This window comes from Chlamydotis macqueenii, chromosome 1, assembly GCF_036417535.1.
Source record: "Chlamydotis macqueenii isolate bChlMac1 chromosome 1, bChlMac1.mat, whole genome shotgun sequence".
Lineage (NCBI taxonomy): Eukaryota > Metazoa > Chordata > Aves > Otidiformes > Otididae > Chlamydotis > Chlamydotis macqueenii.
This window is the reverse complement of record NC_141556.1, coordinates 89,467,851-89,493,206: the sequence shown is the minus strand read 5'-3', so window position 1 is coordinate 89,493,206 and position 25,356 is coordinate 89,467,851. Positions and strand designations below refer to the sequence as shown.

At 47.1% G+C, this 25,356-nt stretch overlaps 1 protein-coding gene across 2 annotated transcripts in view; it reads left to right on the top strand.

Moving 5' to 3' along the window:
- Positions 1-25,356, top strand: part of VANGL1 (VANGL planar cell polarity protein 1) — a 46,207-nt gene that overhangs the window by 5,065 nt on the left and 15,786 nt on the right. Inside the window, exons 1-4 of one of the 2 annotated variants that reach the window (XM_086761044.1) lie at positions 3,167-3,209; positions 3,287-3,578; positions 5,336-5,462; positions 8,230-8,837. In XM_086761044.1, the coding sequence (XP_086617170.1) occupies positions 3,496-3,578; positions 5,336-5,462; positions 8,230-8,837 (818 nt within the window). In that variant the 5' untranslated portion in view covers positions 3,167-3,209; positions 3,287-3,495. Of the gene's footprint in view, positions 1-3,166; positions 3,210-3,286; positions 3,579-5,335; positions 5,463-8,229; positions 8,838-25,356 lie in introns of those variants that run through there. The other variant, XM_086761037.1, reaches the window with a different exon arrangement.

The following is a 25,356-nucleotide window of genomic DNA, read 5'->3' as shown; positions in this document are numbered from 1 at the left end:
GGGTAAGAATCATCACTGATAGTGGTTTAGTAGTGGTGGTGTTTAAAGACTGTGCTTAGTTTAGGTATGGTTGTGCTATGTGGGGTATGTGTACAGCTTGTCTCCTCTGGCTTTGCTCAGACTCTAGTGGTGGGCAGTACTGGGGTGGTGGCTAGTCCAGGGTTGACTTCTGTCTATGCCATTGAAAGAGCTCCAACCTGGAGACACAGTTTAGTGTGTTATTTGTCTTTTGGTCCCCTCCCTACCTTTTCTGCAGCAGTTCCAGAAGCTTTTCTGGGGTAAGACTGGTCCCCTTCCTGCTGTAAAACAGACAGGGAGGTAGGTAACTTTCTTGGCTTGGCAGTGGAGGAGTGTATGTTTGGACTGTGCTCCTCCCTCCTTGGTTTCTTCATATCATCCTGCTCAGACTGGGAGTGGTGTCTAGCTAGCAACCCAGGCTGTCCTTTGTTGGCTAAATCTAGGAAGCTTTGTTGACTATCAGCCATAGCTGGGCAGCAGACAAAGCCAGTGGTCTCTTGCTTTTTCCACGTGAAGCCAGGCAGATATATTTTATTCCCAGCAACCCTGTAACTGCCTTGGCAGGAAGATCTGTTTAGCCACCAGTTTGTCCTGTGGCTGGGGCCAGGAGGTGATGCAGAGTCCCCAGGTTCGTGGTATTGCTTTTGACAACAATCCAGGAGGCTTAACGTTTTTGGGGGCCTTCTTGTTGACTTTTCACAGAGCTGTGTCAAAACCGTTGCTCTTGTTTACACAGAAAACGAAAGTTGGCATGATCTAGCCTGCCCCGACATTCCTGTGTTAGTCTTCCCATGATTTTGCTTTCTCTGCCTGGTGCCCAACACTGCCTTGCTTTGCCCACCATCAAATGGGCACCGCTTGCTCACGGTGGTTCCTGCCTCAGCAGCCTCTGCGTTTCCACAGCAGCCACTACCAGCTGAAATGTTCTCCGATGACTCCAGAGAAGCGTGGGTGAGAGGGGTCAGAAGAGGAGCTCTGTTCCCGGTCCCTTTCTCAGCTCTGATTCTTCTGTCTGGGAGTTGGGGTGAAAATTCTGTTATGTGGTTAGAGGAAAAGGCTGGGAGTTGATACTTTCCTAGAAGCCTAGGAAATATGTATAGCTCTTACTGATGTATGCCAGCAGCTCTCAGTGCTTTTCTTATTCCTGTAATGAGGTGGTATGTATTCGTGAAGATATGGTTGTTCTCAAAGGGAGTCCAGCAACATCGCAGTCAGTGGTTTAAGCCTATAATACTTGTTATCACCTTTTGTACAGCTGAAAGTGTTCCTGGTTTGTAATGCCTAATGTTTGCAAGGTCCAGGGTAGCCATCTCCTCTATTGGTATCATAGTACTTCTGGTAGGTAGGGAGGTGGTGGCCTCAGCCCGGTTTGTCGGAGAAGGACAGACACAGAGGAAGGATTTTTCCAAGGTTACCTGGCAGGACAGAAGTAAAAATCAGGTTTAATGAGTCCCAGCCTATTGCTGGAGCCATAAGCTACAGGCAGTGTACAAGTCTAGGGAGTTAATGAGTGTTCACATCATGTGTCCCACGCTGGGGGATTTTTATTCCTGCTACAGTAATGATGCCATTTTCTGAACTGTGCCGTGCCTTGGCTTTATGTCTTGCTGCGTTTAAATTAATCCTCGTTCCTCCCCTCCCAAAACCAGGCATTTCATTCCCATCTTTATTTGTCCGCCCTGGATTCTGGGCTGCTTTTAAGAAGCCTTCCAGAGGCACGATGTGCTCTTAGGGCTTGGGTACTCCTGTACACAAAAGGTCCTCCCCACCTTCTCCTTTCCAGGAGCCCTGGCAAGCCCCAGTGTTGTGCAAATACCTGCAGCCCCTGATGCAGTGGGAACGCTGCTTTAACGTTGCTGCAGATTGCACCGCCAGCCAAGGAACCCTGTGGGGAAGAGGCTTCATTTTTTTGGCACGGCTTGCACGTGGTAGAGCTCTCCACTCACTTAGGAGCTTTTCTGGAGGTGTTAGTGGAGAAATCTTACAGCTGGAAAGAATAATTGGCCAAGTACAAAGCCCGAGTTCTGTTGTTGTCCCTCTGTGTTTAGGGAGGGAGAGGGTGGAAAGCAGTGGTTTATTGTTAACAGCTTTGTAAAACTGCTGTGAGCGGAAAATAATGGAGGGATCTGATTTAATTTGAAAGCAGTCTTTTGCCCGATGTTCCACCAATGTTGGCTGGAGGCAGCAGTTGTCTGGGCAGGAGGCATGTGAGAGTGCTCCTTCGTGCCAAGAGCCGGGCTGTGCCAAGGTACCTCCGTCCGTAGCTGCAGCCTCTCCATCTGCTTCTCTTCACCGTTTGCATGCGTTCCCCCAAACGGGTGACTGACTCCCCTCCTTCCCGTTTCTCTCCTCACCTGATGCAGGATGTGGGTTTGGAAAGCGGGTTGGTGTCTGCCCTTCTTCCCCACAGGATTCAGGGGTTTTGACATGTCCTGTTCAGAGTTGTTCTGATGTTGCCCTGCTCATTCAAAAAAAAAAAAAAACCATGACCCTCTTCTGCCCTTTACAGATGGGTCTTAAGCTTCTGCTCCAAATGGAAATATGCTGTAAGAAGTGTTGGCCCATATAAGCTACATGTGATCTCTAATCAACTCTCCCCAGTGTTATTAGTATGTGTATATATAGATATAATTTTTAATAAAATTCAATTCTTCAAGGCCCAAATTAGCTTCTGGAGGCAGAGGTTACAAAGAAAAGGGAGGTGCTTTTAGTGCCATTGATTGTATAGTAACTAATGCTTGTGAAATGGGCACACCTCACAGTTGTGAAAACAAAGCGTGTTCAGGCATGGTGGTCTGATCCTCTCCTGCATTTCTCCTAGGAAAGTCACCCTCATCCCCCACCCCTTCCCCCTGTGTGTAGGCCTTAACGCTGCCACCCTGAATCGGGGGGTATTTGGGCTCTGTGTTACACAGGCGATGAGACAGGGATATGGAAGTCCAGCCCCGTACTTTTTCTGGGGCTGAATTGCTGTATCTAGGCTGCTGAGCCTTCTCCAAGTCACTCTCTTTTCCAGGCGACTTCTTCTGGATTTTTAGATGAATGGGCTAGACTTTACAAAACAGAGGTATGTTATCAGCTTGTTTAAAGCTCTACAAATGCCTGTATTTCTCTAGACTGGAAAGAGATCTATCAACCAGGACAAGCTTGCGAATTGGGCATGGTACGATGAGTGGTGACCTGTGGCCAGGGTGAGGGAACTGCTGCAGTAGAAATGCTGTTTTGCTTTGCTTAGAGTGAACTTCCATGACCATTCGTCTTTCCTCAGGTCGATCGTGAGGAGCTGAGCACCCTCCTTTCCCTCCCCTCTGACCAGATTCCTCGTAAATGAAGCTCATTCGCTCCCTGAGGACCAGACCTCACTGATGACAGGGAAGCACAGAGTACCCAGAAAAGCACTTTTACCACGGACTCCACCTCAGGAGCACCAGGAATTCATCTTCTAAGTAAAATCTGTGCCACTTGGGTGCAGATCCAATGTCTACTGCAATGGATACAGAATCAACGTATTCGGGATACTCCCACTACTCAGGTCACTCCAAAAAAGCCCACAGACAAGGGTAAGGAAATGCTTATTTTTAATTACTTGCTGCTCTAAGCTAGGATGTGTCCTGTGGAAAAATCTGTAAGCCAGGATGAAATCAGTGGGGCCACAGCTCTGGAGGAGATATATGTGGAGAGTCCTTATGAGGAACCTGGTGAGAAGACTGGAAGCAATAATGTTGCTAACTTAAGGATTTTCAACCTTTTGGATGGCCAGAAAGATTGAGAAAGTGCCAGCAGAAGGAAAAGATCACTTAAAGTGATCTGCTCTTGAAGTACTATGAGTAGAGTCTCTGGGGAGAAGACGTGTCAGACTTTCTAAACTGATAATTGCCAATAGTTTTCTATTCTGATGACATTTCGTTATTGTGCAACAATGAGGTTTCCTATCTCTCCCCATCCTCCTGACTACTCTGTTGCTGGTGTGTTGGGTTTTTTTAATAGAATTTGAGTGGTACTTGAGTCCACAAGTCCTTTATCAGCATTGATTGGATTAGAAGTCGGGCTTTTCTGAACTTGAATAGCAAGTCCACTCTGTTGTGATTGTTCAGCAGCCTCAAAAACCCTCTTGCTCTCAAACTTCTGATTACTTGGCAACTTTATCCCTTTTTTTTTTTTCTCCTTTTTCCCCTGCATCATCATTAGTTTTACAGGCAAAACATGTGCCACTTACAGTCTTTGCAACTTAGAACTGAGCTGGACCAGAGTAACTTTGCATTTCAGAAGCAGTTTTCCTGTGTGGTTGGAAAAATAATTCTTCCATGGATTGAAGTCTTTTTGCTCGCAGTCTAGTTATTAAGTAAAACACATCTCGTTTGCCTCTTCTTTCTTTAACGCTCCCACCCACTAATATGGATTGCCCTTTGAAGCTTAGAATGCCATGTGGAAAGATACCTTCAAAGTTCCCAAAACAATCCACAAAATCCTAGAGCCTTTTACTGTGAACAGGAAAGTCTCATCCTGTGAAAACTTTGGGCTTTGGGGATTCCAAGAGACACGCAATGGAGAAAGCAGAGCTGGGACACTTAGATGCTCCTGAGCACAGTGAGGGTCTCTGGTGCAAAGGCTGCTTTCCTGTCCAGGTAGGAAGGGAGAGGAAAATGTTGGTGAGCAGATTGGTGAGGCTTAACTCATCTTGAGACGTTCTCAGATGAGAAGCCATGAGGTCTAGAGGAGTACTCTGGAAGTAAGCACCACCTTTGTACCCTTGATGTTCTTACTGCCCATGTAAGGGGTTAACTGGGGGTTATTAACCAGTGGAAATAAACTTCAATTGTCCTACAATGTTATGGTCCTAGTTGACAAGCCTCTACTTTGCAGGAACTAAAGCTATCTTGATCAGTTTTAACTGTACATCTCCCTGTGAGACACTTTATTGCAGGTGGAGAGCTGTGCAGACCAATTAATCCCAAATGGAGTTACAGGCTGTCAGGACAATGCAAGCTTCCCTTTCAAGTGCAGCACTGGCAGAAGCTGTTTTAAGAGAAAATGAGGTGGTGGGCATGTACCCCTGTCCCATTTGCTCCCCTCTCCAATCACTGAGAGGCTGGATGGTCCCAGGCATCAGGCCGTAGGCTGCTATGGGGCAAGGTCCCTTTCTTCTTCTTCCAAAGCTCTTTTTCTCACCGATTGAGTCAATATTGACCAAGGCGTGGGCAAGCATGACTGTGACCTAACGCTTAGGGTACCTGCTGCAGGTAGAGGTATAGCACTTTCCAGGCCCTGCTCCAGAAACTCTGGTAACGTTGTTCCTCTTTTGCTCTGTTTGGAAAAGGAGTCGGGACAGGCACAAATCACCGCGAAGCAAAGACGGCAGTCGTTCTGAGAAGTCCGTCACTATCCAGACGCCTCCTGCAGAGCCGCTGCTTGGGAACGATGCCTCTCGGCCGGAGGAGGGCCAGGTAAGCAGGGAGTGAAAGCAAATGTGGAGTGTGGTTTCTGGAACAGAGCATATGACTTACTGGCACGTAAGTAGGAAAAAGTGTTGCTCACGTGCTGTTAGTAAAGAATCATGATTTATGGGTACCCTTTGTTTTGCATAAAGGCAAAGTCTCAATCAGTTTTGTCTTTTTCTGAGAGCATTATTTTTGACAGCACCAGTGCTGATGTGACTGCTCCTGGGTCACTAATTTGCCTCTGTCTCCAGAGCACCATCTGCCAAGCTCTGTAGAAACAACTGATTCCGTCATCTCGCTGTGCATTGTTCAGGCCAACCCTTTCACCTTTACGTGCACTTTTGTTTTTAAGCAGGATTTGCTGTAGGTAATCATGTAAAGCACATTAAGACCAGGATCCCAGTAAGGAAGAGAGGCGAGAAATGTAAAACTAATGCAAAATAGCGCACTGCAAAACAGTGAAAGCTAGTATATTAACACTGGGTTAAATAAAGAATAGAATAATGCTGGTTTTAGATTGCACCTAAGATGGATCCAGTATTCTCTGTGCTCTAGCAGTTGATGTGAAGGTGCAGATTTATTTTCAAAGGATGGCTGATGCTGCAAGACATAGAATGCAGGATGTTTCAGTGTTTCCTGGGCTGGATTTGGGGTGCGTTAATCCTTGGCTGTGGGGCTCTACCTTTGCCCTTAAAAAAAAAAAACCAAACAAAAAAAACCAGTTTCCACCCAAACTGTGTACGGTAGTGTTTGTAACAGTATTCAGGTACCTACAGGTGGGCTCACTTTATGTACTGTTATTTGGCATTTTGTAACCAGATGCTTATTTTCATGAGCTGAGTCCCAGCTATTACTTCAAATAGATCTGAAGGTGCTGGTGAATTCTTAAGCCCTTGTTTTTAATGTGAACTAAAGCCAAAGCAAAATAAGTCAATGCATGAGCAAGACTTTTCTCCTAGGGAACAGGGTGCACTGGGTTGGATCCAACAACTTTGTATCACCAGAGGTTTAGACTCCTTTTTCCACATAACTGCGCTTTTTTTTTTTTTTTTTTGCTTGTACCACTTCAAGTAGGCTGAGACTAAGGTTGCCTGTTGTCTCCTGGGCTGTAGCCTTAAGCTGCTGTGGTGTTTCTGTCCCTTCTCTCTTCTGCACAGTTTCTCAGCTCACCAAATGGAGGAAGCTATGCAGAGCTATTTCATGCATAAACATAAAATAGTTGAAATGCTTAGGTTGCTTTGCTGGAGACACTGGCAAAAAGGGAAATGTGATAGCATTATGTTGCCTTTCAGGACGTACTACATAATGCAGATATCTCTTCTGGGGCCTCTGTTTTGGTGAGAAGTGACTCAAAAACCCCTCATATTAATTCAAGATGCTGATTGTTTGAGGCTAATCTGTCTCAAAACCCTACTGCTCAAGGCATGGGAGGTATTCATGTCTTGGAGTGTATTAGAAGTTAAATCCCTGGAGTTGTCCAAAGTAGTCCCTTTGCCACTATCTACTCCTTTCCCAGAGATTCTTGAAGACTCTTAACTCTGTTAAAGAAGTGAATAAAGGTTTAAAATGATGGCTATTTCGTTAAAACAAAATGCTTTTATCAGCATGTGTAGCTGCAGAAGTCATGGGGAAGGTGTAAATCCTATTAGTGAAGCAGGCTGCAGGAAGATACGCTCAGGAGGGTAGGAGGAAGAGCAAAACGCGCACTTCTGAATAAGCGTTGCAGCTACAAAGGTGTCAGGTGCCAAGAAACAAAGCGTGTGCGTTGCTACTGTGTGTATTTGTGGGAAGTATCGGGAGTTTTCAAGTGCATGAGTCACTCCAGCAGCAGCTGTGAGTCAAATCCGTACATGTCAGGGTAACTCTCTGGCCATGCCAGCACCAGGAAGGAGCGATTGGAGGCATCGTGGGATGGGAGAACTAGCTTGCAGAAGTGAGACTTTCAAATAATGTAATGTAATCTAAACTTTGACTATATGGCGACTGTATTTCAGGTAAGCTGCTTTGTGGCTGAGTGGCTTCTGACAATGTCTTGAACTCTAATACCAGAGCTACTTGGTAGTCTAGGATCCTCTAGATTTAAAGCTCCATACCTGAGAAGATCCTCTTTGACCACGTGTGATTTGTTGCTTTAACTAAACTTTTATTAGAATATGTCAGCTATTGAGGGCAGTGCTACTGTAGAGGAGAATAAAAGAAAACAAAGTGGAGGAACTTGCTGGAAGTGCGGTTGCTTCTGTTATGGATGGAAAAATAATGTGTGAACGTGTTCTTGATTGTTTAACAACAACAACCACTGGCTTGAAAAACAGTGAAATGAAAGTTTCCCTTCCAGGTGCTTCTGTGGTGCACATGCACCGCAGAATCTGTGGACTGAAAGAGTGCTAGTCCTTGCCCTGCACATGGGAACAGATGATTACTGCAGTGTCCAAGAGCTATGTGATGTTACTCGTTAAGTGTACTGGAAGAGGAACCTCTGGGGTACAGTGAGTGGCATAGCAAGTTGATCTACCTGCTCTACAGTTACAGGTTTTTAACACCTAATGCTTATAGTCACTGGTTTGGACAGGTTGCTGTTGTTTCCAAGCTTTTGTTAATCTTCAGAGTCGATTATTCAATATATTGAAGACATTGCTTTTGCTGGTATTGTTTTTGGTTTTTTTTTTTTTTTTTTTTTCTGGTACTTGAGTCTGTTGTAGCCATCTTTTTCCAGGGAAGAAAAATAGAACCTGATTGTTTCCATATTATTTTTGTTTATCTCTTCCTCCCTCAGGATGATAACTGGGGTGAGACCACAACAGCAATCACAGGCACCTCTGAACACAGCATCTCCCAGGAGGACATTGCCCGGATCAGTAAGGATCTGGAGGACAGCGTTGGGTTGGACTGCAAACGTTACCTGGGCTTAACAGTGGCAGCTGTTCTCGGACTCCTTGTCTTCCTTACCCCCATCGCCTTCATTCTGTTACCCCAGATCCTGTGGCGGGATGATCTGGAGCCGTGTGGTACTGTCTGTGAGGGACTGTTCATCTCTGTGGCGTTTAAACTCCTCATTCTTCTGATTGGGACCTGGGCTCTGTTTTTCCGCCAGCCTAAGGCAGATATACCAAGGGTGTTTGTGTTTCGGGCCCTTCTGTTGGTCCTCATATTCCTGTTTGTGTTTTCCTACTGGCTCTTTTACGGCGTTCGCATCTTGGACTCAAAGGACACCAACTACCAAGGAATCGTGCAGTATGCGGTGTCTCTGGTGGATGCTCTGCTCTTCATTCACTACTTGGCCATTGTGCTGCTGGAGCTGCGGCAGCTGCAGCCCATGTTCACTGTCAAGGTCGTTCGGTCAACGGACGGAGAGTCGCGATACTACAGCTTGGGGCACTTGAGGTAGGTGCAGGTCCTTGAAGTTCAGCGGTGTAGATAAATGTGACTGTGCTGTAGCGCGAGGCATCAACTGCTTTTGTACGTGTGATATCACTGGTTTCTGAGTCTTCCCCCAGAGGAGTCCTAGAGTCTCTCCAAAGTTACCAAACTGAACCTCTCTTCCCCTCTGCAAGTATGGCAAGGGTTGTCCTTTCTTCAGGGGACTCCTGTGTATTTCTGTAAATGAAAAGAGCTGATGGCACAACTTTAGGCTGGACATTGGGCTAAGCCTGATGAGGTCTTTAAGATCCTTCTCTAGGCCTTCTTGCTCTGTCTCCTTGTGTGACTGGGGCTGGCTTGTGCTCTTTGGCTGTATGGGCCAGGTGCCACTTTGGGAGCAGCCCTTCAGGCTGTGCAGAGCATCTCTCCTCAGAGCCTCCTGATGCCAGGCCACTCCGTGTGGCAGAGGCTGAAGGAAGAAGTGTCCTGTGTGAGAAAGCATTCAGCAACCTAATGTGCTGTTGAAAATGTCCATTTGTCCTCATTGCCCTGTGCAGCCAAGAGTCGTGCAAGGAACCTGAATAAAGGTCCCTCGGGTCGGATCGAGCACTGTTTTTTGGATCCTGCATGTCCCTGTTGTGGCCAGTTGAAATGCTTGTGTTCAGGTGTTTATGCTCTGGAGCCTGTTACTGTGACAGGCTGGGGCTGTCTTGAAGGACTTAGCCAGATAGCTACACCGTGGCATCTGATGGCTGCTTCCAGTGACTGGGGACTTTTTCCTTGTTTCTAAGATTGGCAGTTTTGTGCTGACTTAAGGGAAATAGCATTTAGTCCTGCTGAAGCAGTTGCCTTGGTGCAGCCAAAATATCCCAGCAGTTCAGGCATTTAGAAACAGTATTTTAAATGAGTACTGGGGCACACTTCTTTTTGTCAGTTCTATGCTGCTGCTGATTTGGTTCTGTAGCATCAGCTCTTTTTGTCGTAGGTGTGGATGAGTTTGATGGGTCAGATATGTCTGGGAGTGTTTGGGAGCTGTGCAATATCTATAGGTATGACACATGCATGCCTGCTTCTGCCTTCCTGTTGGAATGAATGCTTCCCTTAGCAAAGGTACAAGAAAGGACAGGTGTCTCAGTCTCCTTAGTTTCCCGTGTCCTGTGAAGCTCTCTAGAAATCTCTTAGTTCCTGTACCCTGTGAAGGTAGCAGCTGAGCTCTGTAGATGATTCCCCAGACCGTATGTGCACTTACACATCTGTTCTCCTTATCCTGTCCAGACCCCTATGGCATGCGTATCTCTTGCAGATGGAGAGATTAGTGTCTGCTGGTTTAAGGGGGTGTAGGAACAGTCTCCTGCAGCCATTAGCTTAGCAGTGGAATTGCTTTGAAGCAGATTTAGTGGCTGAAGCTCAAGTCTGGGAGTTGACTCCTGGATGTTGTTTCTGGCTTAACGGAAGAACTCAAGGCCTTTGGGGTGAACTGGGTCTGGACTCTGCTATTATTTTCCTTCTCTGTAAAGTGTGAAGGAGAGTTGCTCTTCTGTCATGGAAGTGCTCCTATTGACTTAATTAAAGGTCACCTTCAGGGTTTAAAAAAAATGAACTAAGCTTTGCTAGTTTTCTTGTGAAACCAATGTATTTTTTTTTTTTTTAACTTAAAAATTCATCTGTGGTACATGACAGATCCAGCATAGTCTTTAAGACTAGGGAGATGGAGAGGTGACTACCAAAGAGTTCCCCGGTGCCACAGCTTTGTGCCCTGAGGTGTGCTGGTGCAGTTCTCTCACGGGTGAGTTCTGCACAGAAAGTTCAGTACATGTATGTATATACCTATATACACACACACAGAGTGTGCAGGTGTGGTTTGAGAGAGTTTGGTGGTTGCTTGGTGGTAGATTGTGGGTTTGTGTTCAGAGCAGTTAAGATCCAAAGCCTGGCTGGCTTTAGCCATTAAGTAACCTTGCCATCAGAGGCAAAGAGTTTGCTCGAGAAGCAAGGCCTAAATATTTAATATTTAATTTAATAGTGTTAGAAACGATGTTCTCTCCAGTTCTCTCTTTGCAGCAATGTTTTGAAATGCTTTGGGTGATGCAAGGGCAACAGAGTTGTAAAACCTGGGGTAAAATCTGAGATGCATGAAAAATTAATAAATTCTTATTTGTTAGCAAGCTGATTGCAATTTTGTTTGGCGTGTTGAATCCGAACCATGCAGCATGTAGATGCTTCAGTGTCTTGTGTTGTGGGAGAGTCTTGCCAAGCGCGTCTAATAACGGTAAACTAGGTTGCTTTCTCCTTAGTTTCTGAAAGATGACTGTAACGTGTATTGACACATGTTTTGAAGCCTGTGAGTCTTTCCATCGTTACTAATGTGAAGGTAGAACTGTGTAGGTTTGATCAGTGGCCCAGTATCTCCCAACTAAGGGCGAGTTCATTCTCTCTCTCACTACCAGCCACAGGCAGCATTACTTGCGCGTAAGTGGTAAGAGTGGCTTGATCTTCATATAGAGCGTGGCCCCAATTAAACGCTGTTAAAGTGCTAAACACTGTAAGAAGTTAATGTGGTTGGTATCTCCTTCACCTTCTGAAGGCTTGGGTTTGCGAGATGTTTATGCAAAACACGAAAAGTTTGTGAGCTTTTGCACACCTTTGCAGCATAATTTTGCAAAGTTTCTGTGAAGGTCTTGACATGCTTGTTGGTGAAGTGTCCGTCTGGGTCACAAGGGACTGTCTTTTGCCTCTGGCTGGCTCCCTGGCTGAGGCAGAGGGCTGGAGTGGGAGATCTGTTGATGAGAAAAATGTGGAGACATGCAAGAGCAGTTTGGATTATTCAGAAAGACTGGAGTAGCAGCCTTGTGGGTGTGCTGGAGAGGTGGTTGCTCCTATGATGGAGTATGCCTATACTACTTGTTGTTGCTTCTGGGCTTTCCATTTGCCACCATGCCTGCTTGCCTCACTGCAGCACTTCTAAAGGGGTCTTAGGTTGTGGGCTCCCACCTGAAAGAAGGAAGCATGCTTTAACAAGTACAACAATCTGACTGCCCCCTGAAATCAAAGCCTTGCTGCCTTAGTCCAGCCTCTTGTCCTCTTCATCCTCCCAGATATCTTAAAAGTTTTGCTCCCTGGCTGTCCATGGAGTCTGTCTTCCTCAGCAGTCCACCATGCTCTGGAGGTGCTGGTGGGGAGAAGGCTCTTGAGACATCTTCTCTTGTTCAGTATTGCTTCTTGGAGTAGCTCTGGATTTTCCACAGGAAAATTGTTGATCTCAACCTTCTTAATCCCGAATGGATGCTTGGATTAAATACTAGATATTTTCTGTTGTGGCAGAGGGAGCTGCTATATAAGTATGAGGAAAACAGGCTTTCTAGGGGAGAAGGGAAGAAAACAATAGTAGCTCAGGTACCCTTCCGGAAAACCATGTTTTTGCCAGGCAGGGTACAGACAGGATTTTCCACCCTTCCTGGCTCCAAACATAGCAGAGAAACTGAAAGTGCTGAGTTAGGTATTCCACTCCACCCCTGAGGGCCCTAGGTCCAGGAGGGTAAGCATATTTGGGAGTAGTTCCCCAAATTCATATTATAATCAACCTATTAATAGGCTGGCTTGGTCCCACCCCCAGCGCTTTGGCTGTAACTTTTCTTCTGGGAGTCTTGACTGCCAAAACGAGCATTCCCTTTGGCATCGATTCAGGAGGTTGGAGGGGGGAAGGTAAAAATTAAATTGAAGTCCCAATGAATGTGGTGCCAAGTCTCAGCTCACTGATTGCTCTGCTGCTGCTGGTAGTAAGGGTTGCCACGCAGGGGGAATACTTTATGGTGGTACGTGTGGGTAAAGAGCAGGGAATGGAGTAGAGGCAAGGAAGGTCAAGCCTGGGAAAATACGAGAGGTTGAGTGGGGATGCCGGCAAGGTTTTTGAAAGCAAGAACAAAGAGAAACAAAAGGTGGGGGAGAGTGGCAGTAGATAACTGTTCTGTCAAAGGGCTGATAGTTTTGTGAGCTGAGGCTTTGATTTGTCCCTGAGGATGGGGACACTGATGGCACCTGTCATCCACAGTTCAGTTCCTTCTGGATGGCTCAGAAGTAATGTAGGAAGGATCTTCCTGGAGAAAACCCTCGTTTTCTGTAGTCAAGGTGTTAAACATATTCCCTTCATCTCCGGTGAATACTTTTTCCCCACCCTTGAGCTTTGCTAGTCTAGACAACTCAAGAAAATGAATGGCTTCAAACACATGTGGTAATTACTAATCTCACATCTAGACTGAATGCTGGGCTCCAGTATAGTCTTGGTTTTCTGAGGTTAGAAATATCTAAGAGTGGGTCTTTCTCCTCCCTTTTGCTCATCCCCGCAGTAGGGATATAAGTTTGTCCCGTGTCAGGCTGTACGAAGTGCTGAGAGCTTCAGTCTGTTTTTCTGTGCTGCCTAGCCTGGGCTTGCCTTTATAAACCAGCTGGCTGGGAGGCTGGTGGGGAGGCCTCCGTACACCTTTGGAATCTGGGTCCAGCTTTTGCAGGTGGCTGTAAGCTGGTTGATATTCTCTGTCCATCTAATCAGGGGAAGTTTAGTACTCAGAAGCAGCAGCTCTGTATGGAAAAAGTCTGTTAGAGCATTGCCTGTACGCCCATCTGCATTTGGGGGGATGTTTGCTGAACTGTGTCTTTAAAATCCAGGAAGGGAGTAGCTGCTTTCTCAAAACAGGTACCTGTCTCTGAAAAGCCTGTACCTTCCCTACAGGAACTAATCGGTATCGTATTGACGAATCTCGTGGCATGTACATGCTCACAAAACAAAGTAGATGCATGCGTGTTTTGTGGAAGGGGAAAACATTCAGCCTGTCTCCCAGCTGAACTGGGGGCAGCAGAGTAACTGTTTCTGGAGTGGTGTGTGAGCCCTCGCCTCTAATACCAACCAGAGCTGGAATGGAATTGCATGGGGGAAGCTGATGCCGCTTTTGATCCAGCTGCTTTGGGGCTGGCAGTCTCCTATCTATTGTACCTGTTGCTTGCAAAGCTGATCTCTAGGCTGTCGGCATTTACTGATCTAACCTGATGGGCACTCTCTTGTCCATGTCCCTTGGTGCCGCTGGGGCTACGTTCCCTAGTGAGGGAGTGCATAGAGCGCTGAGGAGTGGGAATAAGCGCTTCATACTCTAGCCTGCATTTGTAAGCCTTACACATCTGGTCTTGCAACAAGGTGTTGCTCAAATATGCCTCCCCTTATCAAGGGTGAAATTTTTCTGATGATGATGGTGGTGGAGCACTGGAACAGGTTGCACAGAGAGGTGGTGGATGCCCTTTCACTGGAAACATTCAAGGCCAGGTTGGACGGGGCTCTGAGCAACCTGATCTGGTTGAAGGTGTCCTTGCTCCTTGTAGGGAGGTTGGACTGGATGGCCTTTAAAGGTCCCTTCCAACCCAAACCATTCTGTGGTTCTGTGATTATGATCTAGTCAACATTTTACTGTACAGAGAGCTCTTGCCTGGGATTGTGACAACACTTCTCTCTATGTTATGCTGTCCTAAAATCTCCCTACCCTCCAAAAGGAAAGCTTCCATGGCATATAGACACCTTTGTTTCTGGTGTGGTGAAATACATCCGTTTAACCAGTTTAGGAAGCTGGATCTCTTCCCTGAGGCCATAGTTGCTGAAATTTTGCTTTTTTTTTTCTGGTGAAGGAACTTCATAATGTGTGTCTAATGGCATTGGTGGTTTGTAGTGTGACTGATCCCATGCACTTGTGGGCTCTTTCTGTTTCCAGTTGGATGGTGAGAAGTGGGACTGCCGAACAAGCATTGGTACACACAGGTGCAGTGCTGTACCTGCCCAGCTAAGTCCTGCTGGAGGCACTCTGGGCTTGTGCGCTCTTCCTTCTACCCTGTGTGCAGTTTGCTTGGTCTGGGAGGGACCAGAGGAATTACACTGACCCTCCTTTCTCCTTGGGGTTTCTTCAACCCTCACCATCTTCTGTAGTGATAAACACTGCAGTGAAGGAGGTTGAGCTGATGAGTTTTTATCTTGTTCTGTAGCAAAACATCTTATTAACTGTCCTGCTGCCTTGATTACAGGAGCTTCCTAGAAAAGCATGTTCCACAGACTAGCGACTTTGCAGAGCAGGTCTGTCGCCAGAGCCTTGAGCCTGTGTGAAATTAGCCTCATTTCTGAATGCATTTTTTTCTGTCCTGAAATCTGTGCAAGGCAGCCTGATGAGCAGTGTGACTGTCCCTCCCCCTCTGCCCTGCCCATCACCAAATCTGATGAGCACCAGCATTAAATAGTCTCTCCTCCCAAGAAGTTCTGAAATAGCTGGCTAAACGAGTGTTAATTGCGTCTGCAAGTGTGAAGTTCCTGAAGAAGCTGAGCTGTCTGCTCCAGAGCAGCTTCTTTAGCACTAACTGAGAGGTGTCAGACTTGTGACCTCCCAGGCAATGTCTTTCCAGCAACCACCGTTTTGCAACTCATCATCTCCACAGCTGGGCTGTTTCTCCATGCTCCCATTCCTGAGCTTGCAGAACTCTGTCCACAGTTGTGTGGCACGGGCAGTTGAGCACTAACACCATTCAAACACTCCATGCCATGGAGTAGGGAAGGAACCTCTGACTTGGGGCTGAATAATGAGAAAATACTTCCAACTGCATTCTTAGTCACGGGCCATACCTTTCCCCCTCCTGCCTATCTGCTGCCTTGCCTCCGGGAGGATGATGCCGCACAGAGCTGTTCACCTGATTGCTCTGGAGGGTACACATGGAATTGCAGAAGGGAGTTTTCCAGTAGCCTCTGAAAAAAACGTGTGCTGTTGCCTGCTGAGCAGGGAGCTGTCTCCTTTGATGCTCCAGATGAGTTATGGGAACGGTGTCTTGTTCTGTTTTACGAGGGTCTGTCTGGTGGTGCGTGGGGTGTGTTGTCAGCAGAGATCAGACAGGACATCTTACTTGGCTTAGAGCAACACCTCATTAAGAGGATGTTTGTTTGTGACAGTAGTGAACAGCAGACTCCAGGAGTGCCACGTGCTTCTCATCAGAGGGAATGAGGAAGTCTAGGATGGACCAGCGGTATCTGACTCCACACACAGCTCATCTGATGTGGTAAAGCCTGGTAGGGCTCTGCTTTTCTGAAAGGAGCATGCTTTCCTAGCCTCCTGCCTTTCTGCATATGCTTTTCTTGATCTTTGACCCCCCTCGCTGCCCCTTGTGCATGCACCGCCTCTCCTCTCCTTTTCACCAGGAGGAGCGTGGAATGGAGCGCACTGGACCACAGCCCAGCTACCAGCCAGTCCCGCTGTGCTCCTGCAAATGCACCAGGCAGCAATGGCGAGTGGTGCAGAGCGTCTGTTACACCCTGGGGCGGTCTCACATTTTTAAAATACTTAATACTTTAAAAGTTTACAAGCCTACTTGTGAGTGAAGGGCCCGCTGTCAATTATTAATCCCCCTGGCTAGTATGGTACGGCTTGCGCCCTGACAGGGAACTGCGAGGCTTCGTCCTTGTGAAAGGGATTGTGCGGAGGAAATGCCATTGGTTTCATCTTCAGGGGTTTCCCTTCTTGTTGGTTTGTCTTTCAAAATCAATGCTGCCCAGAAGTACAAGAACAGCATGCACTCCAGCCTACCCTGTACTTAAGGGGTTTGCCATGTAATTTCTTTTCCCCTGCTGTCGGTGCCCTCCTAATCGCCTGTGTGTGCCACCCACGGAGACAGATGGGCTCCCTAAGCTGCTGAACAAATTTTGTGGATGTCAAGATACTTTTATGTTCAAATGCCAGAAAAAAAAAATCCACCCCCTCAACCTTTGACATCTGTTTCTTGTGGTGAATGATGAAATACAAATATTCTGCAAAGGAGTGAGCTGTGTGCCCTTTAGGGGAAAGAAGGAGGCTCACTTTTTGTTAAAAGTGCAAGAAATTGTCAATTTACAGTTCTTATACAGCACAGTCAAGTAATATGTCCAAGAAAACTGGAAGCTAATTCCTGCTCCTACTTGGAAGGAATAAGGAAGAGTTAGTGGAGAGCTGGATGATAGTAATTTTTTTTTTTTTTTCCACAAAACTGAGGACAATATTTTTGCTTATCCCCTTCTAGCACTTGCTGCCCTTAAATGAACCTCTATGCAAAATTCCCCTTGTGCAGTTTAGGTCAAGTGGGAACCTCAGCTGGCAGTTTGGGGAGAGCTATTCCCCACCTGATAGCAAAACAGGCTCCCAGCACAGCAGTAAGGACTCTGGCTGCAGTTTGGGGGCTGACTATTCTGGCTTGCTCTCTCGAAGTCCTGGCAGAGGGTCATCTGCATCCTTCTTGGGGCTGGATTTTTTTGATGCTCAGCTTGGAACCGTGGACCGTGTCCCTGAGGCCCCAGCAATTGTTTGTAGGGTCGATGGGTGCTGGCTTTAAAATGAGGTGGCTCTTGCTTGTGGAAAGCCTGCTGGGGTAGAGCTGAGTGGGCAATGCCCTGAGGTGGAGGGATGCTGGGCAGAGAGGGCTGGGCTGTAGTTGGAGAGATTATGTTCCTCTGTGTACAAGGATCTGCTAGCGGGTAGCATCGATGTTGCCTCTTCAGGCCTGTCCATGTAGGCTTCCAGGGAAATAATGCTCCCAGGTGTTGTGAGAGGAGTCCTAGAAATTGAAGCTGTTGACTCGATGGTGTATTGACTGAAATGGCAAACTTCATTCAAAGTCTGGCTGTGTTAATCCCGTCCCCTGCCGAGGGTCACGTAAGAGGTGGTCCTCTTTCCTGAGAGAGCACCCTGCCAGGCTGCCTGTGGAACAAGAGCTGAATACTCCTGTTTCATGGCAGCGGCATCAAAATGTGAAGTGCTGTTACAGAGCTGAAGTTTTGCTGGGAGTAGACGCTTTGAACGCTTTCTTTCTGTTCTTTTGCATTTCTTAGCCTTCACTTAAAACCCCCACCCTTAGTTACTTCATAACTATTAATGTGACTTCAATAATTGTCTAAAGGCTCTAGCCTTATTTGATGCATGGTCAGGCTTTAAATTATCTTTTGAAAATACAGACTCTCATAAACTTCTTGCCGTACCTGCCAGTTCCTGTATATTTTTTTTTTTTTTTCCCCTTTTGAGGCTCAGACTAATCAGAGGCCTAGCGTATGTGTATGTGTTGGGAAGAGGAAATGTGTCGCTGTCGTGGATTATGCTACTCCCAGGGACTGGAAATGGTAATCCAGGGTACCGTGTACTGCTGGCTGCTGCGAGGTTCCTAGGTGCTTGAGCAGGACACAAGCTTGAGTTGGAGGCCAGTGGGTGCTCAAGGCAATCTGGTATTTCATACCTTACGTCTCTGCACTAAGTGCTTGTTTGTACCCCTTGAATGCAGGGTAAGCTTTTGGTCTTGCTCCCAGCTCCTGTGTTCAGAAGGTAAAGCGCACCTTGGTGTCATCCTGTCCTCCCCAACTTGTTTGAAACTCCTTAAACCCTAAATATATCTTCAAGGATGTAGAAACTTTTGAAAGAGGTTAAGCCTCCCTCATAAACACTCGGTATGCCCCTCAATTACATAAACTTTTGATCATAGTTTCCCATCACTTCTTAAACTAATGCTGCTGCTGCAAAAAAAATATCCTGTCAACTCTCTGATCCTTCCTCACCCTTCCCAGAGAAATCTTGTCTGGTTGCACAGGGATCTGAATGGTGGAACTGGTAATTTATATCTCTGTATTATCTATGAGGCTTTGTAGTTCGTGTGTGTGTCTGTCTTCCTGGATGATTTAGCCCCACTCAATTTCTGCAGTCTTTTTAACTGCCCTTCTGAAGGGTGCCGAAGGGTTACAAAGGCTTGTGGTTGCAGAAGAAAGGTGTGATGGGGCAGAGGGAAAGAGGCAGGACAGCATCCTCTCATGGCGGTGATGGTTTCATTGAACGCAGTCCTGCTGCTGCCTGCATGAGGCTGTGCACACGCGTTGCTGCCGTCTGGCTGCAGAGCAGGAGCAGTCCTTGGGGGTGTGTGGCTCTGTCTGCAAAGGTGTGCTCCTCTGCTGAGACTGGGGAAAGGAGAGCATCCAGTCCTTGCTTCTCCTCCCCTAGCCAGCAGGCCTACAGGGGACTAGCTGTGACCCAAACATGAGGGACAGGTGTCATGTCCCAGGCCACATCCCTTAAGGTGCGGAGCTGGACATGGTGTACCCCATGGCACAACATGGGCTTGGTGTAAGAGTCAGATCGCTGACTGTGAGACGGGACTCTCTAAATTGTTCTCTTGAGTCATGCAGGTCTCCTTCCATGGGGGCTCAGTGGCTGTGGAGGTGTTAACCAGCAGTGTCCCCAACTCTCTCAAATCAGTCATGGGTCTGTGTGGAGTTGGGTGCGGATGCCTGGGCTGCTGGCAGCTGCCTGCCACACCCTTGGGTGCCTGGGGAAGCCGGCTTGTCCCTTTTCTGCCAACACCTGTGTGCATCTGGTGTGCCTGTATCTGCCACGCTGTGCAAGTTCATGGGGACAGCTCAGCAGCAGCTTCCTCACGTCATCTTTTCACTTAAGAAAAGATGTCCCCTTTATGCCCTTCTCTCACTGCCCTCCTTCCCAACCTGGCAGTTTCCTCAATAGATGAAGGAAGCCTTTCACAGCTTTGGTTTTGCCTCAGTGTGAGCAGACGGTAGTTGCTTGGTTTTTGTTCTTTGGGTTTGTTTTTGGTTTTGGTTTTTTTTTGGTTTTTTTTTTGTTTGTTTTTTTTTTTTCTCCTAAATAAGCAAGTTAATATTCTCACTAGCTCCCTTGAGGATACTCCACCACTTTGCAAAACTATGATGTGAAGGCAGACTGCTTGGTGTGCTGGCAGTGTGCTTGGAAAACCCATTTCTGAGCTCTAGCCTGAGGATCCAGTAGCTACTGCTCTCCAAATCCGATTCAACTGCTGCTGTCTCCCGAGGGTGCCGAGTTGAGCTTGTGATGTGGATGTCTGGCCAGGTTTAGTTCGGTTCACTGTGGGTGTCTGGTACATGGCCGGGCATGGGCAGCTCCTTTGCGCTCGCTTATTTATTTATTTATTTTTGTCTGCATTTCAGCATACCCTGGGGCAGTGAGGTGCTGGTAGCAAAGGCTCACTCTCTGCTTGATGAGAAGGTATTGCCTTCATCCATTTGCATGTGTTATATGTGATCAAAGGGAAGTGGATGGCTTTAGTTTGAGAGCTGTTAGGGTATCTGCATGTGGTGGTTATTGGTGTCTGAGGAACTGGGTGAAATCCAGCCCGAGCTGTTAGTGCCTGAAAGCTGCTGTTGTCCCCTGGCTCATCTGTGAGCTGTACCGTTTGGATTTAGTGGTTCTGCTAGGTATCTGCGTGGTCAGTAAGTGCTTGAAAACAACCTCCCCCCACACACGCTGCTCGTCTCAGAGAGGCTGTCTTGGCGTAGGAGGAGGCGAGTGGTTTGCTTTGGAGGCTGCTCTCCTGGCAGCTGGCTTCCTCAGCCTGCTAGGGCAGAGGTTTGTCGTGCTGCCTGCTCGGGCTTCCACAAGCTGCTCTTTCAGATGCAGCCCGTGAAGCTGCTCTTGTTGTGCACTCACGTACCCGTCCCAATGGATGGGCTGAGGTAACTGGTGCAACGTATCCTTGCCTTGCCGCATGCTAACAAACACCCCTTTGCTGTTCTGTGAGGGGGCTGGAAGACAGCCTTTCTGGTTACCTCGGCTGACCCCTTGCAATAAGGCATCCTAGAATTGCATACAGCAAACCTGGGAAGAATCTTAGGCTCAGCAAGGGCTGGCTTAACTCTTTCCTTTCTTGTGAAAAGAGTTCCTTCCCTCTCGTCGGGAGTTCTTCTGGTTCTCCGGGACCTCCGTTGTTTCTAAAACTCACGTTAGGCTTCTGCAGCTTATTTCTTATTTTGTTTTCTATCTGTTGAATATGTTGTCAGGGGTAACAAGTGTTCCTATGATCTTTGCTTCCCTTGGTGCTGCGTATCATGAAATGACTGTGTTACTGAGGAAGAGCAGTGTGGTGCTGTCACAGTATTTGGCCTCAACATAGAGACTGTCTTTTCCTGGTGAATTGTATTATTGGACCTTTTGGACCACTTTTCGAGTGAGAGGATTGTGCTCTCCTCCTCCTCGCTGTGTATTATCACCAGTGTCTTGGGTTTTTTGTCCTGGCTGCCACCTTCAGCTGTTGGAAGTGGAAGCAAGGGCAGTGTGGCTGTTGAGAAAGCACTGAAAAATTTGAAGTTCCACCAATAAAGGTGACTAGGAAAAACATTCAGCCCACGTGCTGGTACCCTGAAGACCAGTTAACTTCCTGAAGACTGGAAAGTTTTTCAGAAGTAAAACTGCAGTGGGACCATGTCAGTGGGTTTGCTGCGATTTTATAGCTGCTTGCTAAAACTTAGCACTCTGTACTTCTGTAGCAGCATCTTCTTTAGTACTGGCCTGGGAATACTTTTATAGGGTTCTTCAGGGAGGCTTAAATAAATAGCTTGTTTGGGTCGTATGACGTAAAGGAGTGGGGTTTGGGAGTTTTTTGGGGGTTTTTTTGTTTTTCAAAGTTTGGTCATACCCTGCTGTAGAATTTTCTATTTTAAAAACTCCTGTTTCCATACTTACAGCTTCTCTTACAAATAAAAATATTAGAATCTAACAGCGATGGTAGTAGTAGACTTGCAGGGGTCCTTTCCTTTTTTTTTGTCTGTATTGGAGGATTTTGACTAGGCTGCTACTGTGGAAAGCAAACAAAAACAAAACAACCTGAAAATGAATCCTACTTACTCTCTTCTTATTCTTATCTTCTTCAACTCTGTACATTGAAATCCCTTCTGCAGCAGCAGCTACTACTGTATTGCTCAACTGGTGTGTTAATTCTGGTTTTTGTCTCATGAAACATGAGACTTGGTGTAGTGCGTGTGTGTGTGTTGGAGAGCACCGTCTATTGGACCATGCAGGGCAGAAAAGGGGAGATCTGCAGCTGGAAACTGGGCTGGTGCTCTCCTTTAAACTTACAGCATTGATATGATAGTTGTTCAGATGTCTGGTGTTGAGGGGTATTTTTGTTTGTTTTAAGGACTGGGAGAGAGCAGATGGGGACTGATTGCTGCAAAACTGTGGGACAAACCCTGTGTGTGTGTGTGTGTGTTTGGGCTCCGTATAAATTGCACCATTAACATACGGATGTTTGCTTCCTTGGGGGCAGCAGCTGTGCTGGCATCACAGAGACAACCTGTTACTACACTGAGGTTTCCTTCCCTTCCCCGATAAAGGCTTGACCTTGCAAATTCTCTGCCCTGCCTCACCAAATGCTAGAAGTCAGGTATCTAAAACAAACTCGCTGTGTCCCGGTCACCCAGTGCTAGTCTGGGGGAGAGCGAGGATTGTACTTACCTGCCTTAGTTGAGCGGAGGCTGCAGTTGTGGCTGTCTGACAAGAAAATGTGGTTTTCCTCTTCCTAGGGGCTGCGGTCTTGTTCTCTTGCCTCTACCAGACTGAAATGCTGTTGCAGTGACAATGATCAAAAGGTATTTTTCTGCTCTGCTTGTTTGGCCGCAGCTGCAGAAGGAGTTCCTTGGCTTTGGCATCTCTGCTAAGGCACTGGTGCCGCTCCCAGCGTGGAGAAAGTGCTTCTACACGATCTCGGTCCTCTCGGCAGCCTTGCCCTCAAGGTGCTGCTTGGGAAGGACAGCGAGTACCAAATCCCTTCTGCTCTGAGCTTGCAGGAGATGGCCGCTGGCGTGGTGGTGCTGCATCTGTCTGGGCAACCTGCTCTGGCCTCTGCCATAGGGTAGCAAGTCTGTGTAGAGGATGGTGGAAATACCTTGTGTAACTGTTTGCAGCAGGATTGTTGGTGTGGGAAGCATTTTAATTTCCATTGCCTACTTCCAGTTTTGTTTCCAAGGCTTCGGTCCTGGTGTCTTTACTTTGGAGGAGTGGTCAAGCGTGGTGAAGGACCAGGAGCTTGAGCCCCAGCGCTGAGCCTAGCGCTGAAGGAAAGGGGTTTTCTGGGAGTGAGATGAGATTGTAGGGTGCGTCTGGGAAGGCATGGAAGTTTTTCCACGCCTGTTGGGTGTGAGCTGATAGTGCTGCTAGAGAGTAAGAAGTGCTGTGGGTGGGTAGCTCAGCGTCTCTTGCCATAGAGAAGCTTGATGCAGTTGTAGGCTGCAATCCTTGCTCAGCTTCTCTTTGAGGTGGCAAAGCTTCCCAACTGGCTCTGGCACGTATTTCATGTGCCCAGAGACTTTGGCTTGTTTTGATGTTGTATCTGTTTTGGAGAACATTTGAAAAAGAAAAAAAAAAGTTTGGAGGAGAGGAACCTGTGTTGGGAACCATTCAATTAACTAACTCTAGACTACTTCTGCCCTCAATTAGCACAGCAGTGATCAGGCCTCTCTGAGTATTTTTGTGGATTTTAGGTGTGTGGCTCAGCCTGAACGCTGATGTTACAGGATTTGCACCCATAGCAAGGTAAGGAAGTGGCTGCTCTAATGCAAGCTGTTCTTTCTGGACATGTATTTATATCTGCTGCAAAAGCACGAGGCGCTCCTCTGCCTTCAATGGTTAGCGGTGTCTGGCTGATGGTTGGTACGGTACCATGACAGGCTACATTTCTAGCTTAGCAGGAAAGTGCAGAACTGCTAAAACCGGGTGAATGACGGCTGCTGCAGCTTGCTGGGTTTGACCCCACTGTGTCCGACAGCAACTTTTTGAGCACAGACGTGTGGCTTCAGTTTGTTTTGTTTTGTTTGGTTTCTTTTTTTTTTTTTTTTTTTTTTTTTTTTTGCTAACCTTTTCCCACCAATTCAGGAGACTCAAAAACATTTTTCTAGGAAACGGCAGGGCTCAAAGCCAGTATTTTGATGATATAAACAGGCTTCTTTCCTTATGCCTTGTTTCAGTATGGCACTGGCTTCTTTTCCTGGAAATCCTCTAAAACAGCCAGTTTCAGTACTGGTGTAGCTGTGTCGCAAAAGGAAAATACAAAGCCAGAATGGCCTCTCAGCTACAGAGTTATGACAAGACCTCAAATATCAAAATCCCATGTAGCAGCAAGCATTCAAGCAGAGCTGTTCCTGGCTTACCTTTTGAGAGGGAAAAAAAAAAAAAATGGGCGAAAGTTGCTGCCTTTGTGTCACATAGTCCCCTCCTCCGCTTCCTTGGAGGCCCTGTAAAAGTTAATTCATTACTGTTTGTAAAGGACCGTGTTTCTCTGCTGCCAAGTGCCACTGAGGTACCCTGCGCTTCTGTTGGCTCTGCTTGTTTGCTTTCCTTGTTGGCAGTGTGCTGTGACATGGCCTTCTTCGGGGCAGTAATAATTTTTTTAAAAAACGAACAAAGCAACCTTCCGGCCACGCAAAATGCAAAGCAACAAAATGTAGAGCCTTCCCGATATTGCCTACAAGGAAAAGTGACTTTCCAGTGCTTCACTGGCCTGAGCAAGAGTTGTATGTTTTGGGGTTTTTTTTCCTCATGTAGGTTTTCTGAGTCTGAACTGTTGCATGAAAATGCTTTTTGTGCCCTGATACTTTTCTGTGTTCTGGTAGCTTGTTACGATGCCTGAAATACATTGGGCTGCCAGATCGGCTTTGTAGGACGTGAGGAGGTTCCTCGTTCTGACCTTCTCCAAGCAGGCGATTAAGTACTGCAGCTTTCTGTTCATTTTCTTCCTGCCTCTCCCCATTCTTTTAAAACCGTCAGCGCAAGGAAGGCCTCATTTTTGCTGAAGTGCAGGGTGAATGGATGCAGTGACCGACATGGTGCTGAACTCCTCCTGCGACGCCTCTGCTCGGAAGCAGCCTCCAAGCGCGGGCTCCGGGAAGGCTGCCAGTTTCCATTCCCATCGGAGCTGGCGTGTGGGTGGGTGGGGAGGAGGCTTGCTCCAGCCACTTCACCTTGCTCACAAGGCAGCAGAGGGTCTGCCCTGCAGTGGGAAGTCCCAAAAAAAAGAACTTTTGGTTGGAGACAGCAGGCTTTCTTAGCGTTTTGCTTTGCTCCTACTCACTCCTCAGGGCTGCTCTGGGTGCTTGTTTGCTTGCAGTTACCCTGCTCCTTGCATTTTGCGTTGCACAAATGAGTTGGATCCCTTTCTGCTGGGCTTGCGATGGCTGTGCCTGTTTTGGGGCGGGGGGGGTTCTTGTGGCTGCACAGCTCCCGTGTCGGGCAAGGCTGGCTGTCCTGCACTGTGCAGGGTGAGGCTTCCCCTTGATGTGGGTGAAGAGGCTGAGCAATGCAGCCCAGAAGGTTCTGATTCAGCCTTCTCACGCTTGCTAGTTGTGGTGACCCTTCTAATTTTCTTATCCGCAGCATCTTCTCTTTAATTTTTTTTTTTCTTTCAAAGAGAATTTGAAGAATTGCAGTCCAGCTGTCTTGCTAACCTGCCATGTTTAGGATGGACTACATGGGAGACAGAAATGGGCTGGTAGAAATTTAGAAACTGATGTTTAATTACAGTTCTCTCTCTAGAGAGCAGACCCTCTGTGTGATTGGGGTGTCTCATATGCAGAACTGAGCCTGTACTGGAATTTCATCAGTAAGAAATACCTGGACTTTAATTTTCAGGGCAACAATGGTTGCTCATTGCAACGTTAAAGCTTTATTGTGTTTGGATTTTGGGTACATGTGCTAATGAATTG